The 17395-nt window shown below is 43.5% G+C and overlaps 1 protein-coding gene across 7 annotated transcripts in view; it reads right to left on the bottom strand.

The window, feature by feature from the left end:
• Positions 1-1151: 1151 nt before the first annotated feature.
• Positions 1152-17395, bottom strand: part of LOC142666682 (uncharacterized) — a 54499-nt gene continuing 38255 nt past the window's right edge. For 2 of the 7 annotated variants that reach the window (XM_075846835.1, XM_075846833.1), the window contains 5 exons: positions 11415-11520; positions 4492-4670; positions 3326-3500; positions 2954-3149; positions 1152-1294 (listed from right to left, as the gene is read on the bottom strand). In XM_075846835.1, the coding sequence (XP_075702950.1) occupies positions 1237-1294; positions 2954-3149; positions 3326-3500; positions 4492-4670; positions 11415-11439 (633 nt within the window). In that variant the 5' untranslated portion in view covers positions 11440-11520 and the 3' untranslated portion in view covers positions 1152-1236. Of the gene's footprint in view, positions 1295-2953; positions 3150-3325; positions 3501-4491; positions 4671-11414; positions 11980-13349; positions 14554-17395 lie in introns of those variants that run through there. The other 5 variants (XM_075846838.1, XM_075846837.1, XM_075846832.1 and 2 more) reach the window with 4 other exon arrangements.

The following is a 17395-nucleotide window of genomic DNA, read 5'->3' on the forward strand; positions in this document are numbered from 1 at the left end:
GGGCGGATGTTTGGAGGCGTTCTGCTGATTTTACGGCCCGAAAAACGGCTGAAAATAAGCCGTGTGAACATACCCTTTAGATTCATTTTCCAGGATTTGAAAAACATGGATGCTTTGTTTCAAAAATAGCGCCACACCTGTCCGCAGGTTGTGTGCAGTATAACAGCTCAGCTTTATTCAATTCAGTGGAGCTGAACTGCAATACCAGACACAATCCATGAATAGGTGTCTAGCTGATTTTGGAAGAAATCGGCCATGTTTATCAAATCTTGGAAAACTCTTTTAATGCCACGTACCCAGCAGAGTCGTGCGCGGAGCTTGTAGAGAGTATAGTGTCTCCACATGGTACCTCCGTACAAAAGTGAATTATGGCATCTAATCGAACATGCCACGATTTTTATAGGAGGTATATGCAAATACAGTAACCTATGAGTGCAGACATTGTATGGAGACGTAATACAGTCATGGACATGAGCCCTGAGGGTATGTTCACACGGGCTATTTTCAGCTGTTTTTCAGCCCGAAAAACGGATGAAAAATCGGAAGCAGAACGCCTACAAACATCTGCCCATTGATTTCAATGGGAAATTCGTCGTTCTGTTCCGATGGGGCGTTTTTTACGCCTCATTTTCAAAAAACGGCGCGTAAAAAATGCCCCGTAAAGAGAAGTGCGTGTCACTTCTTGAGCCGTTTTTCATTGACTCAATAGAAAAACAGCTCCAAAAACGGCCGTAAAACATGCCACAAAAAACGCAAGTTGCTTTTTGTTAAGCGTGTGAACATAGCCTTAGTCTTCAAATAGGTTGCAGGCTATAAAAGTTGAAAACCAGTCTTAAGCACTGGAACTTCTTCCCGCTGCTCCATTCTATTTTCATATTGATCCCACCGCTAGTGAAAGAATTAACTTATTAGGAAATTGCACGTCATGCAATTTCCTTACAACAAATTTTTTTTTTTTACATTTAGTATAATCCTAGATGATGATTTATTAATGCTGTTTGCACCTGCAAGAAGAAAATCCAATGTATCTGCAAGATGACAAATAGAAAGGCTGCTACTGAAGTATCTCCGGTTGCCCCCACTATGTGGAACCTTTCACCTGCTAATAACCAGCTGGCCTTAGGATTTTAAATAAGAAAGGCACACCAGAGTGAATCAATAAAGCTCTTTATTTATATAATTTGTATGTACAGGATATTTACAGAGTCTTGGGGGGAGAGTCATATAGCAGGGGCATCATGGGGAGGGAGCCACGCATTTCCAGTCTGAACTGGGATTGTAAACAAATTCCTTCCTGCGGAAATAAACACAAGAGGGGGTGTGAGTATAACAGGTCACACATCGTGATCATTCCATGCCAATATTGGGCCCTAGGGAAAGCTATTGTTTGTTTTTTCAACTTTACATTTTAAGACCATACCATGAAAACAACTTTTTACTTTAAAAGAATATAGATCCGTAGTCAATTCTACAAAAAATACAATACTAAATATGAACTGAAGTCGTTTTTTACATGTTACAACCTGCCAGCAGTAGAAATTCTCTATTGACATAAGCTGATAGTGATAAATCAACCATAAGTGGATCTGTCATCACACTATGCTGCCTTAGGCCCCCTGCACATGGCTGTAGCCGTGTGCACAGTCTGTGATGATGGGCACGGACGGCCGTGGACGGTCACCCATTTGTGGGCCGTGCTCCTATTATAAAGTATAGGAACATGGTCCGTAAATTAAAAAAAATAGGACATGTCCTATTTTTTGCGGGTCATTTCTACAGCCATGACACCTTCCCGTAAATATACAGGAAGGTGTCTGTGGGCAATAGAAATTGATGGATCCGCATTTTGATCTGAAATTATGGATCCGTAATTGCGGATCAAAATTACGGTCGTGTGCATGGGGCTTATGTAGGTTCGATCTACAACAAAAAAGTATAGTGACGTTTGGCTAATAGAGCCTACTAATAAGTACAGCGGACGCATAGTCAAGAATCCGATGTATTAATGGATGAGGCCTCATCACCGGCGGTTGGCGGGCTTCCGAGTATCTGCAAGCTTACACGGCAACCCTTCAGTTGTATAATGAATGTTACAGAGGGCGTCCCCTGCTCTGTACAAATCTGCATGACCGCCATGTAATACTTTCCCCTATATGGGAAATGTCTGACTAGTCTAGCAAAAATCTGTAGTGTAGGGTGCCGAACTGGTCCCATATGAAAGCTGTTGTCTGTGATGAATAATAATAATAATAATAATCTTTATTTATATAGCGCCAACATATTACGCAGCACTTTATAAATGGGCTTTATATCTTTATATGGCTGACATAAAAGAGCACATATACTCTATCATTGTAACAGTCTCATCTCAGGAACTACGGCTGAAAGGAGGGGCAGTGTTTGTTCATATATGCACATACTATGTCTATATATCACATTGTATGCATATGTGCAGGTCAATAAACACTGCTCCCTTGTGGTCAGTACCAAATATTAATGAAGTCATTATTACAATACACTATGCGTGGTTTTTTTTTGTGTTATATTTAAATAAATCTATAAAACCTGTTCACGTTTGACTATGTTTAAGGCTGGGTTCACACGAGCGTGTTCGGTCCGTAAAGGACGGAACGTATTTCGGCCGCAAGTCCCGGACCGAACACAGTGCAGGGAGCCGGGCTCCTAGCATCATAGCTATGTACGATGCTAGGAGTCCCTGCCTCGCTGCGGGACAACTGTCCCGTACTGTAATCATGTTTTCAGTACGGGACAGTAGTTCCACGGAAATGCTAGGAGCCCGGCTCCCTGCAGTGTGTTCGGTCCGGCACTTGCGGCCGAAATATATTCCGTCCTTTACGGACCGAACATGCTCGTGTGAACCCAGCCTTACAAGAAAATATTTGGAAGGTATAATGTATGGCATAATAGCATTGTTTATATGACTGGTACTCACTCTCTAGATGGATGTGTGGAACTGCACACCAGTCCTTCTTCACAGGGACACAGCTGATTGATGCTGAATGCCAACCCCCCTTCTGGCACATAACAACTGCCCCCAGCAGGTAGTTTGCGCTTGCAGATCATCTCTCCATGGTGTCTGGCACAGCACATAGAAGGAGAGCAATCCTTATCTTGACGACATCTGGAACCTGATGGGAATGGCAATGGTACATTAATTATTTGTTAAAGTGTCAAATATAAAGAGTGATACGGTCACCTATGTAACGATCAGTGATGTTATGTCTGTAACATACAATATATATTTAAACAGTAGAGATGCCACTTGAGTCAAGGAACTCATTGGAAAACGTAGAACTCATCCTACCTTCATGTCCACCTGGAATAATATGCTGACAGCGCCCAAACATACAGCCCAGACCTCTGACGCACTGAGAATCCTTTCGGCAGTATTGACCTTCATGTCGCAGCGCCACACACAGACCAAAGTGGCGATCACAGAAAAGGCCACGCCCGCAACCACGGTCATGGTCACATGTTACCTAGAAAAAAGGAATCATTTCAGATTTTCTTACATGTCATTGTCTAGATTGTTATATAAGAATTTTTTGTCAAATATCTTGAGGGAGATCACAAATGCCTCAGCTTAGGCCTCGTTCACATCTGCGTTGGAGGCTCTGTTAGGGGCCTCTGTTGCAAAACCGGCTGGATTTACCAGAAACAACAGCACAGCACGCAGCACTATTGTTTCTGGCAAAACCACGGACACCCAGACGGAACCCATTAAAATCAATGGATTCCATCGGCCACTGCTGGTGGTGTCCGTGGTGCAACGAAACCGGTGGGTATGGAGAAGAGCAACGGAAATACCAAATGCAGATGTGAACATTGCCTAAGATGTAACATTACACAGTATGAACTACAATTGACTCTGTAAATCAAATTAACTAAGTTTCATGTGCCTGAAATTCTATGGGGATTAATAATCCTTGAAAATGTTTAAGCAAGAAGTCTAGTAACCATTCCACAAAGCTAACTTCCTGATATAAAAACATTTTTAGCCCCTTACAATGGTCCGCTACATTAAGATGTACTGATAAGACAGGAGTTGTGCCTTACAATAGATGATTGCATTAACATGTACTGATAAGGCTACAATTCAGACAAGCCAAAATACTTAGAGCTTACATGTGTCCCTAGCAAAGTCGTCAGTAAATTAAATACTATAAACTATAATAATATATTAAAGAAAGATCAATAATGATTCTGTGAGTTAAAATACAATAAGCTACATTCATACCTGGAATCGTTTTACAAGTTTAAAGCGAAGTTCATGGTTCTACATTACCTACAGATGCAGCAGAGCTCAGTTTGACACTATTCTGTAAGTTACCGTGGTGCTCAAACAAAATAGAAACATGACAAATTGAGCTCTGCTACATCTATATTTAACACTATGAACTTTTATAGTAGAAGCAAAGGTCTGAAGATTTGTATTATGGTTGTTAAGAAGAGGTGGAGGGTAACACTTACCATGGATCCTTTAGTTGTAGGAGCCCGTGCAAGTCCGGCTGCATCTTCAGGATTGTTATATGGCATTGACAACATCCAGGCCCAAATATACCCGTGCGTGTAAGGAAGGAGGGAGAGAAGAAGAGACATCAGGAGCTTCATGATGATATTGAATGATGGGACACACCGCTGACAGTGACCTGCAATGTATATATAGTTGGTGTGGGGTCCTGCCCCACCCTATCTACACCCTGCTATCTGTTTGCTAACCTAATGGGGCAATCAGTATTTATCAGCTTAACCTAATCACTGCCCCCCCCCCCTCTTCCAGACCCCAGAACAATCTCCCACCTTACAGAGAAACAAACATGCAGGGGATTCATTAGTGTCACTCACACCCTAACGGTAATTGGCTGTGTAGCATCTATATACAGGACAAGGCCAGGGACATGGGACATAATGAAATAAAGTGGCAAAAATATTTTCTCGAATTTGTGCTGAACTTGCAGCTGTTAACAGATAGGATTGACATCTCACCCAGAAGGCTGAAAACACAGGAAAGCCTTGTAATATGGGTTTGGTGCATTCATGACGTCATCACATGCCTGCTACTATAGTACATCGCTGGTGTCAGAAGTGTCAGTTGTCTTTATTCCAGCACGGATAACAAAAACTTTTTCAAGTTCTCGGCATTTTCGGCCGGTTTTTGCGAAGCGGTTTCCGCTCCAAAAAGCTCGTTAAAATACTCCGTGTGAACAGGCCCAATACCAATTTGGCAACATCTTCTAGTACTCAAAAGCATCATGAATGCAAATAGGTATCACAAGCAATATAATCGGCGTCGTGTTCCTCGCAAGACATCTTAGGACATATATTGCATGACTGGAAAAATAACTCCAAATCAGACAAATGATTTCTCATTATATCAAATATTTAACTTTAGGGTGAATTATACCACAGTTATTTTCTTATACTTCCTAGCATCTGTTCACACTGCAGTCATGGCGTCTGTTGTTAATGGAGCCATAACAGATCCCTACAAATCTGGACTGATCCCACTGACCTTTTTTTAGGGTGCGGTCACACGTGGCGTACTTGCATTGTATTTCCTCAGCGTAAACATACGCTGCAGAAAACTTCACAGTATATGCCTAGGGGAATAATATTGTGCAACGCAAGTTTCTAGAGAAATCTATCATATTTATTTTAACGCTGCGGAAATACAATGCAAGTACGCCTCGAAAAGCGAGCTACGCTGTTTTCGGAACTCCCAACCATCTAATCAGGAAGTTGCCGGGAGGCGGAAGGAGCCAAGAAAGGTAGAAAGAGGTTTAGGGGGCCCCGTTCTAGAGATAGGTGCGGGTCCTAGAGGTGGGACCCGCATCTATCTGACATTTATGGCATAGCTTGTGGATATGTCATAAATGTCCCTGATGGGCAAACCCCTTTAATCTCTATGTCATCCACAAATATTTTCACTGTTTACTATTTGCTACCGATTCCTCCTGAACCCCCTTATACATATGCAGGCTCGGATCAGCCTTCTTTCCCCCGACAGCAGATCTGCCATCAGTGGAGAGTCAAGAGACCCCCCATACACATTAAATAAATCGACCAGTCGGGTTTGGCCAACATACATCTAATGTGTATGGGGACAGTTATTTTTAAGTCGCGTTTGTTTAGTCCAAAGGCAACCAGAGGTTTTTTTTTAACACATTTTGAAAGCAGCTCTGAATATGAAAGGAGAAAACGACATGAAATCAATGAAAATTAGTGAGTAAATCAAAGTATTTACAAAGTTACTACGTTTTTACGAAAGTTTAAATTGGAAAAAAATTGTAACGAGATGGATTACACATCGAAGCAACACATATTTTTACAATTATGTCTTTAAGGCCTCATTCAGACAAGCATATTGTATTTATGCTTAATCGTCCATATTCTGGATGTAACACCCGGATCCACCCAAGGATTTACAAAACCTTAGATACAGCACCAGGGATCTTCAACATATGGAAGTTCCGTTCAGTAGAGTGTGTTACATCCGAAATATGGACTTAAAACATGGGAATACGCAATCTGATTGAGGCCTAAGGCCCCGGCGTACACAACCGTAGTTTTCACCCATAATTACGGACGACATTGCAGACCCATTAATTTCTATAGGCCATGGACACCTTTCCGTATATTTACGGATGTCCGGGCCATAGAAATTATGCGCAAAATATAGAATATGTCCTATTCTTGTCCGCAATCTCCAACAAAGGAGTATGAAACCCAGAACCTTTAACGTGGCCCAGAATCCATCCAAAATAGAACATAACTATGATTGCATAAGGTATGAGTTTTCTATTACATTTTATTGATGCCCTTTGTCCTTTCATGACCTTTTTTATGCTCCCCACCCACCCTGGTGACCATGCTGCTATTTCCATATATTGTCCTGATTTTTGTATTATCTTTAGATCAATGTAGTGTTTGCTATTATTATTAATATTTTAACTACCCCAATCTAGCTTGGGTCTTTTGCATTCTCCCTGTCCTATTCCCTAAATTTTTCTTGCATCCAATATTCTATGAAAATGTAATCATTTTGAATTAAAAGGGTGAGATCCCAGCCCAGCATTGGGCGACCACTGCATGGAGTTTGGATGTTCTCCCTCTGTTTGCATGGGTTTCCTCCAGGTACCAGTCTCCTTGCCCACTCCAAAAGCACATGGATAGGTAAGTTAGCTTTTTATGAAATTGGCCCTAGTGTGTGACTGTCTGTAATAGGGAAATTAGATTATGAGCCCCATAGGGGACAGGGACTGATGTGAGTATAAAGGCCCTATTACACCGGCCGATTTTGGCAGGTGCAATGAGCGCCAATCAACGAGACAGCTCATTGATCGGCACTCGTTTGCTCCTGTCACACGGAGCTATGGATGGGGACGAGCAGTTGTTACTGGGATCGCTCGTCCCCATGCATTATCATCATGTCGGCAGCGCGTCTCCCTCTTTACACAGGAGATGTGCTGCCGACAACGATAATATTTCAGTTTTATAAAAGATACAAATCAGCAGATGAACGACCGTTTGCTCGTTCATCCGCTGATCGCTGCCCTGTTTACACGGGGCAATTATCGGCAACGAGCGTTATATGAATGCTCGTCTGCCCGATATTCGCCCAGTGTAAAAGGGCCTTTAACCATCTCTGTACAGCGCTGAGGAATATGTTGGGGCTATATAGGAAACAGGATATAAATAATAATAATTTGTTATGGACAATTTATTTTGTAGCTTTGTTAGATACTTCTTGGATACTAGAAATTTTTCTTTGCTCTCGATATCTAATCTGAACCAAATGCATGTAGGTAGCATCATGCCATGTAGTAAAGTGATAGGTCAGTTCTCTCAAAGACGAACCTGCTGCTAGAGCGTGTGAAAACAACGAAACACTGGCACTGTGATATGTAATGATTTACTGAGTTACCAAGTCCATTTCCATCAAAATCTGTTCTGCACACTGTTTGTTACCGTACGTTGATCGCCTTTGTATGATTTGGATTGAAATGGTTTTCCATAAAATGTGAAATCCATAAGTGCATGGAGGTTAGAGAATGTGGATATAAGATAATCACAGAGTAATGGAGGTGCTGTACAGGAAGCAGTGCTTGTATGTACGCAGCTCCCCCTCCTCCTCCTCCTGGCATCGCAGGTAATTAGTGATGGGATCATTAATTGTGCACTCCATCTCGTCAGACCCTCCTGGAGACGAGATCCTGCTGGGTGGTGTGTGTAGAAGATAAGCGCTGAACAGTGGACTTGGTGGGGGTCCAGTGCACTCTTATAGGTGTAAACACTCAGCCATTAACAGCGTTCACACCAGCATAAAACTTTCTGCACAATTATTGACTCTGCTGATATGGTAAATCGCAGCCAACGTAATCCAAAGGCTTCAACAAGCAGCGCGGCTCATCTAGTGCATGTATAAAATGTCATAACAGCACAACGTATGATAGGTAGGGGTGTTATGGTGACAAATCTGCCTATGAAAATAGGTTTAAGCTGATCCCTCTAAATACTGTAAATTTGCAGGAGTAGAAGAACAGAAAACATGTATGCCACGCGATGGCAGCCTCCAGGACAGCCTAGACCTAAGTACACAGTCAAATCCACTTTATTACATTGTAACGACACAGACTCCAGCAGAGAAGACAATGCTCTGGAATAGTAAACAGGATCAACTGAGCAGCTTATGCGATGTTTTGACCCATGTGTATCAGGAGCAGTCTCCATCAATTTCAACAGTTTTCCCAGTTCATCATTTGCACTTGTTCATCAGTTTCTAAAATTATTCAGAGATATCCGTCTTTACCTCTTCACAATAATTCATTTAGAGCAAATATCAGGCAGATTTATTACTACCACCACCGGGAAGAGTTCGGGTATGTTCACACGGCCTATTTTCAGGCGTAATTCGAGCGTTTTACGCCTCTAATTACGCCTGAAAAGACGGCTCCATTACGTCTGCAAACATCTGCCCATTGCTTGCAATAAGTTTTACGATGTTCTGTTCAGACGAGGTGTCATTTTACGCGTCGCTTTAAAAAGACGGCGCGTAAAACGTCCGCGTCAAAGAAGTGCAGGTCACTTCTTGGGACGTTTTTGGAGCCGTTTTTCATTGACGTATTTTGCGTTTGCGTGTGAACATACCCATAGGGTTGCTATAGAAGTGCAGCCTCCGCCCTAGGTGGTGTCAGTAGGGTCAAAAAATATTGCTGCTGTTACATGCTGGTAGATCAAAAGTAGCGCAGGGGAAAAGTGGAGGATTTGCTTATAGCAACCAATCAGCTCAACCCCTTAGGCCGGGTTCCCACTGGTCAGATACGCTGCGTAAAAGTATCCAGCACTTCCACAATCTGCTATTTGTTGCCGGTTTTACCTCCCTATTGAATTCAATGGGGAAAACGTATAACAAAGAGCAACGTTTATACATCGTACATTGACATGCTACAGATTTAAAAACCGCACCGCAGATTTTCTTCCGCAGCGTGTGGATGAGGTTTGTTCAAATCTCATCTACTTTGCTGCTACTGTAAATGCTGCGGATTTTCCGCACGCGCTACGTGGGCACCCTGCCTTCATTTTCAAGAGGGCTGCACAAAAATGACAGCCGAAATCTGATTGGTTGCTATGGACAACTCTTCTACCTTTCCCTTGCACTACGTTTGATAAATCTGCCCAATAGTTATTTTATGCAGACGGCACATGGACTATATGTCTATTCTCTACATCCTTTACAGTCCGCAAAAGAAACTAGAAATAAAGGCAAACATCTGCGAATAAGCATGAATACAAAGTTTCTGCTGTCAAATGTTATTTAAATGGACTGGCAATTGTCCATACGCATACTGACAAAAATATAAGGGCATTGGCTGAGCCCAATATCCTATTGCCGTTTGGTTGTATCTGCACAGTATGGTCAATGATGTGCAAAATGCAAAGAGTCAGACCAATTGTAATATTTGGGATGTTGATGAAACATTAGAACAAATGCACATTAATTTACAGCCACAGAATTCCTACAGATCCTGTATTATGAAGCCATAGGATGGCGGAGCTCCGCTGTATGGTGACCCTGTACAACACCTTATTTTTATGTATAAGCCATGCCTCTTGGGGAGAGTAACACAGCGTGCGATAATATCTGCGCAGGCCTCCGTATGAAATCAGAATCACATGTAAGTACAGTTTGGGCCCAAAGATTTTTTTATGGGAATTGTATTACAGATCCGTACAACATGATTCTGTAATATGGACACGTGCATTAGGCCGCTGAATAGCCGATCAATGTAATATGCTCTTCCGGCAGCCCCAATTTTAGGCCTCGTTCACATCTGCGTTAGAGGCTTTGTTAGGGACCTCTGTCGCAGATCCGGCCGAGAATGCCGGAAACAATAGTGCAACATGCTGTGCTATGCTTCTTTCTGGTAAAACCACAGACAGGGTGGGGTGTCCATGGTTTTACCAGAAACAAGCATAGCACAGCATGTTGCACTATTGTTTCTGCACTATTGGGTTCCGTTGGCCGCCGGTGCTGTTCGTCATGCAAAAAAATCAGTGCTTTCGTTTTATTCGTTGTTCTGCTTCCCTGACGGAGCAGAACAGCGGAAAGCTGAATGCAGATGTGAACAAGGCCTTTGGAGATCATTACAGGAATCACTGTTGAAATTATAGAGTCTAAGGCGTTCAGGAAAGTTTCTGCTGCCCTTATGGGAACAACCAAATTTTAAATCCAACGATACTGCCTTACTGATAAATAATCATTACAGTTCAGTGGTCTCCAGCCATTGGCTCTCTAGTCTTTCTGTTAGGACATGCTGGGAGTTGTAGTTTTGCAACAATTGGAAAGCCACAGGTTAGAAACCCCTGATATAGTCTCACTACACATCCCTCTTTCTTTTAGATGACATGTCCAGTTTAAATGGTGGATACCCCTGCAAACATTACATGAACTCAAGGCTATCATGGCCAATGATTATAACTTGTGCCAATGCTGTCTACCCGCAGGAGTCACGTGTGTTAAGAAAATAAAACTCACGCGCCTCACCTACTAAGTGGAATGTAGATATCGTCTGTCAAATTACAATGTGGAAAAAGACTTTACACACCCAGATGTTTACTAATGTTTGGCTAGAGACGCACAGATTATTACTCAGGATAAAGAGCTAATAAATTATCTATATCTATGGGCTACCATTGTTTCATGATGCATCTTCAATTGGTCTTTTCACCTGCGTAATAAGCCCTGACCAGATCGCATGCAATGAAACAGTTAAGCACGTAGCGCTCTCTCAGTTTGTCTAGAGGATTATGGTCAGTCACTCTGTCTCCTGCTCCCTGCCTGTCTACTAATGAGCTGCTAACACATTGTTTACTCTCCCCCTTTGCTAGTTTACCTTTCAGTGCCAAGGTAGTGCTCATCTCTATTAATTCCAAGCGATCAGCTGCCGTCACTTCATTCTCAGACCACCAGATGGCATGTAAGTGGTTTTATTATGGATCCTATCATATGTAGTAAAGGAAGTGCATCAGTAGTGATTATAAAAGATTAGAGCAGTCTGCGAATAACACACAAAGATTGTCCCACATTTACTGCAAGTGCTGACGGGCTTTATTGATAACCGACACTTTTCCTCCGCTACTTGTGAGGGTGCAAAATGGCCACCACTCACTCCAATGTAAGGGTATGTTCACACGCAGTGTTTTCAGACGTAATTCGTGCGTTTTACGTGTACACGCGTACTGTGTACACCGGTAAATTATTGTCTCAAAATTTACAACAGGTAACAAAACATGTTGCTAGGCAACAGTGATGCTCTTTGCTCGTTCCAAAGGACACTACTTCCCGTAAGCTGAAAGGATCGCAAGGATGTCGATCAAATCCTCGACAACAATTTTTCAAACCATGGATTATTACATGTAAAGGAACCTTTACGTAACCCCCAGAGGAACAATAACAACCTAAACAGAAAAAAACTGTATTAATAACAATATTTTGATAACATTTGACAGGCTTATTATAATTAGAAATGCTGATTATTGTTAACAACATTGTGTAACTGGACTTCACCTCACTGTTCCCTGAAGTTAAAATCCTGTGTTTATTATAATTATATTGTCTATTATAGTAAAACTACTCTACAGATCTTGTTTCCCTTTTTTTCTAAGTCTTAATAGATGCGTTTTTGACATGTTTATCTAAAATAGTGGAAACCAAGGCCTGTAATGGAAAAGGTTTCTGTAAATTGTCCCAGATGTTAACCCTCTAACAGTGCCATGGCAAGTGCAAAGTTGGTTCAAATAAAATACTGGGCTGTATTAGCGTGACACAATAAAATACACTTTGACGTGAAATAGAAGTTTTTAAGTGGGATCTGTCAGCAGGAACCTTTTTCGTTTTTATTTCCTTTGCATATACTGCAATATGTCCTGTATAAAGCAGAAAATAAACAAATGGGGCTTCAAATTTTCCTATAACAGTAACATGCACTAAGCCACTTCCTCCGTAAACATCGAGTGTAACCAAGCAATGCTGAACTGCCACCTCAAGACAGGTTATCCAGAATACTTGTAACCCAACACTGCTCATACATTCCTACATTTCAATACCAAATTTCAGGACATTTCAAACCCCGACCTCATTCCACTCGTGAACGACCCGAAACTTCTAGAACCGCCCTTTTATGCAAATATGTAATAGCCCTACCTCTATGCACAGCTGGGATGTATATGCAATGCCTATTGCTCTGTCCTGGGAGAATATAGATGTAGCGCAAGAAAATATAACAAAAGACCTGCTAACAGGGGCCCATTGAAAAACATTTACCCATATAATAAATATTTACCAGTAAACACATGGATAAATTTAATTTCTGTTGGATTCATATAGAATCCGACATAAAAACATTCTGCGTGAAATTGGAGGCATACAGAGGTGCGGAGGTAGTAAGGAGCAGTAATACAGCCATGTGCATGAGGCCTAATACTCCAAAGTCAGATCGCTACTAAAGCTTTTATTATGTACAGGGTTGTGACATTTTTGAAATTCTAGACTACTGTGGACATATACATTGTATATTGTGAATGGAATATTGAGAAATGCACCCACATAAACGTTTTTTGCATGCTCTAATGCATTCTCACAGCTATGCCACATTTTTCTGCTGCTTTCATACCGGTACAAGTGAAATTACAGGTTTTCAGGTATGCAGCATGTGTACATAGTGTCACGTAGAGGGTTAGTGGACCCACTAGGCCGTACCGCCGCAGCGGGGAGGCAGCTGGCCAAACAACAGGACACCCCAGAAATACAATGTCCCGCACAAGGGTACCTGAATAGTCCAGATGGTGGCCGCAGCTCTGGCACAGATGAGATGGGTGCAGCAGATGGCGCCAAACGTGGCGGATGACACAGGAGCCGCAAGTTGCGCCAGACGTGGCAGATTCCTCCGGACGTGGCAGATGACACAGGACGTGGCGAATTCCTCTAGACGTGGCGGATTCCTCCAGACGTAGCAGATGACACAGGACGTGGCGGATTCCTCCGGACGTGGCAGATTCCTCCGGACGTGGCAGATGACACAGGACGTGGCAAATGACACAGGACGTGGCAAATGACACAGGACGTGGCAGATTCCTCTGGACGTGGCAGATGACACAGGACGTGGCAGATTCCTCTGGACGTGGCACGACTAGATACTAGGGCAAAGCACGGAAACAGGAACAAGGTACGGGTAACAACAGGAACGGGAAACACTAAGGGACCATTTGCAAGACAGACTGGGAAAACTAACAACGCTCAGGCATCGAACTAGGGGGCTGGACCCCTCTTATAGCCCAGGGTACTCACGGGTCAAAGGTCGTTCAAGATGTCCGGTGCGCGCGCTGCCCCTTTAAGAGCGGGGACGAGTGGGCTCCGGCGAAGGTGAGTGGATGCAAGCGCTGGCGTCTCCTGAGGAGGAGGCTGGGGCCAGCGCTTGCAGACTCGTGGCTGCGGCTGTCAGCGGGAGGCTGGAGCTGACAGCCCGCAGCCACGGACGTTACACATAGTTTGGCTTTGCAGTAAAATAACCATCTGCCAGTAAAATGAAATAAAAGGAAAGATATCCCTTTAGGCCTCATTCACACGGCAGGGTTACCCGGCCGGGTGCCGGCCGTTCATAAATCGACCGGCACCCGGCTGCATTAGGAATGATAGACCCCTAATGGGGCTATTCACACGACCGATTTTTTGACGGCCGGGAAATCCGGCCGTCAAAAAATAGGACATGCTCTATCTTTGCCCGGGCACCCGGCCGCCCGGCTCCCATAGAAGTCTATGGGGCCGGGTATTACACGGCCATCACCGGAATGTGTTCCGAGTGATGGCCGGGTTTCCCGGCGCTTGCGCTCTATCTCCTCCTCCTCACAGCGCAGACTGCATGTGAGGAGGAGGAGTTGATGCCATCGCTGTACACTGTGTTGCAGGGCCGGGGTGTACAGCAGGTGGAGGGAGCGCTGCGCTGGCTCCCTTCCCCTGCTTGTTAAAAGCACCCTGGCTCGGCGACCCCTTTGATGGCGCCGCTAGTAGCAGCAGCTGCTGCTGCTGCTGCGGCTGCTACTACTGCAGCGACGCCACTATAGCAGAGCAGGGAGGTATCTCCCCGCTCTGCTATGTGCTAGCCGCACTTTAGCTCCTTGAAGGAGCGGAATCCCCGTGTTTTCGGGGATTCCGCTCCTGGACAGAGCGCTTGATGTCTCTGTCCATATCTGGGCAGTGACATCAGGGGAAACTCCTGAAGCGGAATCCCCGAACACATGGGGATTCCCCTTCAGGAGCTGCCGCTGATGTCACTGTCCGGATCTGCCCGGCCCGGCACGGATGCAAAACTTAATGCAAACCGGCCGGGCAAAATGGCCGATTTTACCGGCCGACACTCGGGCTCGGGAACGACCCGGTCGTGTGAATCCCGCCTTAGCCAATATTCTACCCCTCAGTTAGTCCCCAGGGAAAGCTGGGGGGGGGACCAGGAGAATAAAGTTTTCAGACAGACTAATACAAGTATTTACCCTCCTCTATTAATGTCTAAGCTTAGTGTCCCTTTGAAGTAGGGAAGTAGGTGCGGAAGTAAGCAAGTGTGTCCTCGGTGGGAAAGTAACCGAGAGCGTCATCTCTTCGAAGTTTTCTTGCAAAAACAAATTAATAAACGGAAATAAAAGCATACTTTTGGCTCATGACCTGCAGTTACACACATAACTGTCTCTTTTCACAGTAAAAGAGAATGAGAGAGTCCCCAAGTCATTAGACACTGACCCCCATTTTCTTTGGCCGCTTTGGGTGTATTCTGGATGTCTGTAAGATAACCACCCATGCAATCCCCAAATCTTCTGTAATTATCTCCGTCCATTAACACGCAGAAGATGTTACATTTAATTACATAGCAACAATCCACCGGGATGGCAAGCGGAGGAGGTCAGTGGATAAAGTTTCTCTGAAAACAATCCACCGCACAGTGCGGTCTCTTCCAGAGTCTCTTTCTCTGTTATATAAGGGATAACTGCTGCATTAATGATATTTGCAGACAGATCTATGAACTTGTAGCCTGTATGAGACGTGAGAAGAGAGAAATTTTAAATAATCGCACTTATGGCACTACTGCTGGCCATACACATAATATGTTATCTCCCCCACCCTCCCCATAAACATGTATGTTCAGATTGCCCCAGCGTGCAGTTTCATATTGAGGGGAGATAGATGACTGCTAGACACTGGCTGTACACTCAAGATTTTGGTCATCTGGAAAGGCCAATACAGACCATATTCTACCGACCATCGCTGCCTTTCTTTTCGTGACACGAGCAAGTGTGACGGACGCGACCGAAGGCAGAAATCTGTATAAAGTTAATCTGCCGTATTGGATTTTTTCCAGACACTATGGAGTTTTCGTTCCGAATGACAACCATCACAGATCAACTGATGAATGACAAATAGTTCAGAAAGCGGCCATCTGAACCCCCTAATGTATGACCAGCTTAACTAAGGATCAGGCATGTTGAAATCCAACATGCCTTATACATCCCTTAAGGTCCTATTACACAGCCTGATATGGGCTGTGAAAACGACCGCTGATCAAAGAGACAGCTCGTTGATCGGCGCTCGCTTGCTCCTTTCACAAGGAGCAATGCTTGGTTATGTATGGGGATGAGCGCTCATTACTACGATAGTTTGTCCCCATACACTGGGAGATGCGCTGCCGAAAACTATAATACTTAATGCTGCATAAACTAGCAGATCAGCCGATGAACGTGCGTTTGCTCGTTTATCGGCTGATCGATGACCTGCTTACACATGGCAATGATCGGGAAGGAGCGTTCATATAAACGCTTGTACGCCCAATCATTGGCCTGTGTGATAGGGCCTTTGCATACATCAAAATGTGGCTAGATCCTGCCGATATTCATCTAGTATTTATAGCAAATTGTATCGTACTATCATTTGTATGCTTAATAAAGCATAACGACTCAAGAATCTTTTTTATCTAAGGGGAAAGGCTGTTTAAATAACTTTATCTGTCACTTGCTTATATCATCCTACCCCATAAGAGACAAAGAAAACAAAGAAAGTGCCTATTATGTGCATTTGGTAATAAACTTGTGATGGTTGCATCAAATATCTGTCAGCAAAACTTGACAAACTCAACAGGATTTGCCGAAAATCTGCTTTATATAGAGGCAGTTTGATTTTGCCTTTATAGCTCTCATAAAGGGAAGCAATGGTAAGGCTTCGTTCACATCTGCGCCAGGGTCAAGATCCAACGGAGGTTTCCATCGGAATGGGACCCTGACTGACACAAATGGAAACCAAAGGTTTTCTTTTCCATCACCATTGATTTCAATGGTGATCGATCCGGTGCCAATGGTTTCCGTTTATCGCCGTTGTGCAGGGGTTCAATCGTTTTGATGGAATACTGTAGTCGACTGCGCTATTTATTCCGGCAAAATGACGGAACCCTTGCACAACAGAGACAAACAGAAACCATTGGCACCGGATCAGTCACCATTGAAATCAATGGTGATGGTTTCCGTTTGTGCCTGTCAGGGCTCCGTTCTGATGGAATCTCGGAACGGAGCCCTAGCGCAGATGTGAACGAAGCCTTAGCCAAATAATCCTATGTGTATGATCAGCTTCAGTAATTCTTAATAATAAAACACAAAGGCTGACATCTACTACTATGGATTGTGAATATTTTTTTTATTTTTGCTCTTTTACATTCATATATTATTATGTTGTTAATCAGTTCTATCCAGGAAAACTTCTGAATAGCTTGAACTGGTTCAACAGAATATTATTTTGGAAATAAACTGTGTAGGATGAGCTGGCCACTAGATGGGGTGAAGT

This window comes from Rhinoderma darwinii, chromosome 13 (genome assembly GCF_050947455.1).
Source record: "Rhinoderma darwinii isolate aRhiDar2 chromosome 13, aRhiDar2.hap1, whole genome shotgun sequence".
NCBI lineage: Eukaryota > Metazoa > Chordata > Amphibia > Anura > Rhinodermatidae > Rhinoderma > Rhinoderma darwinii.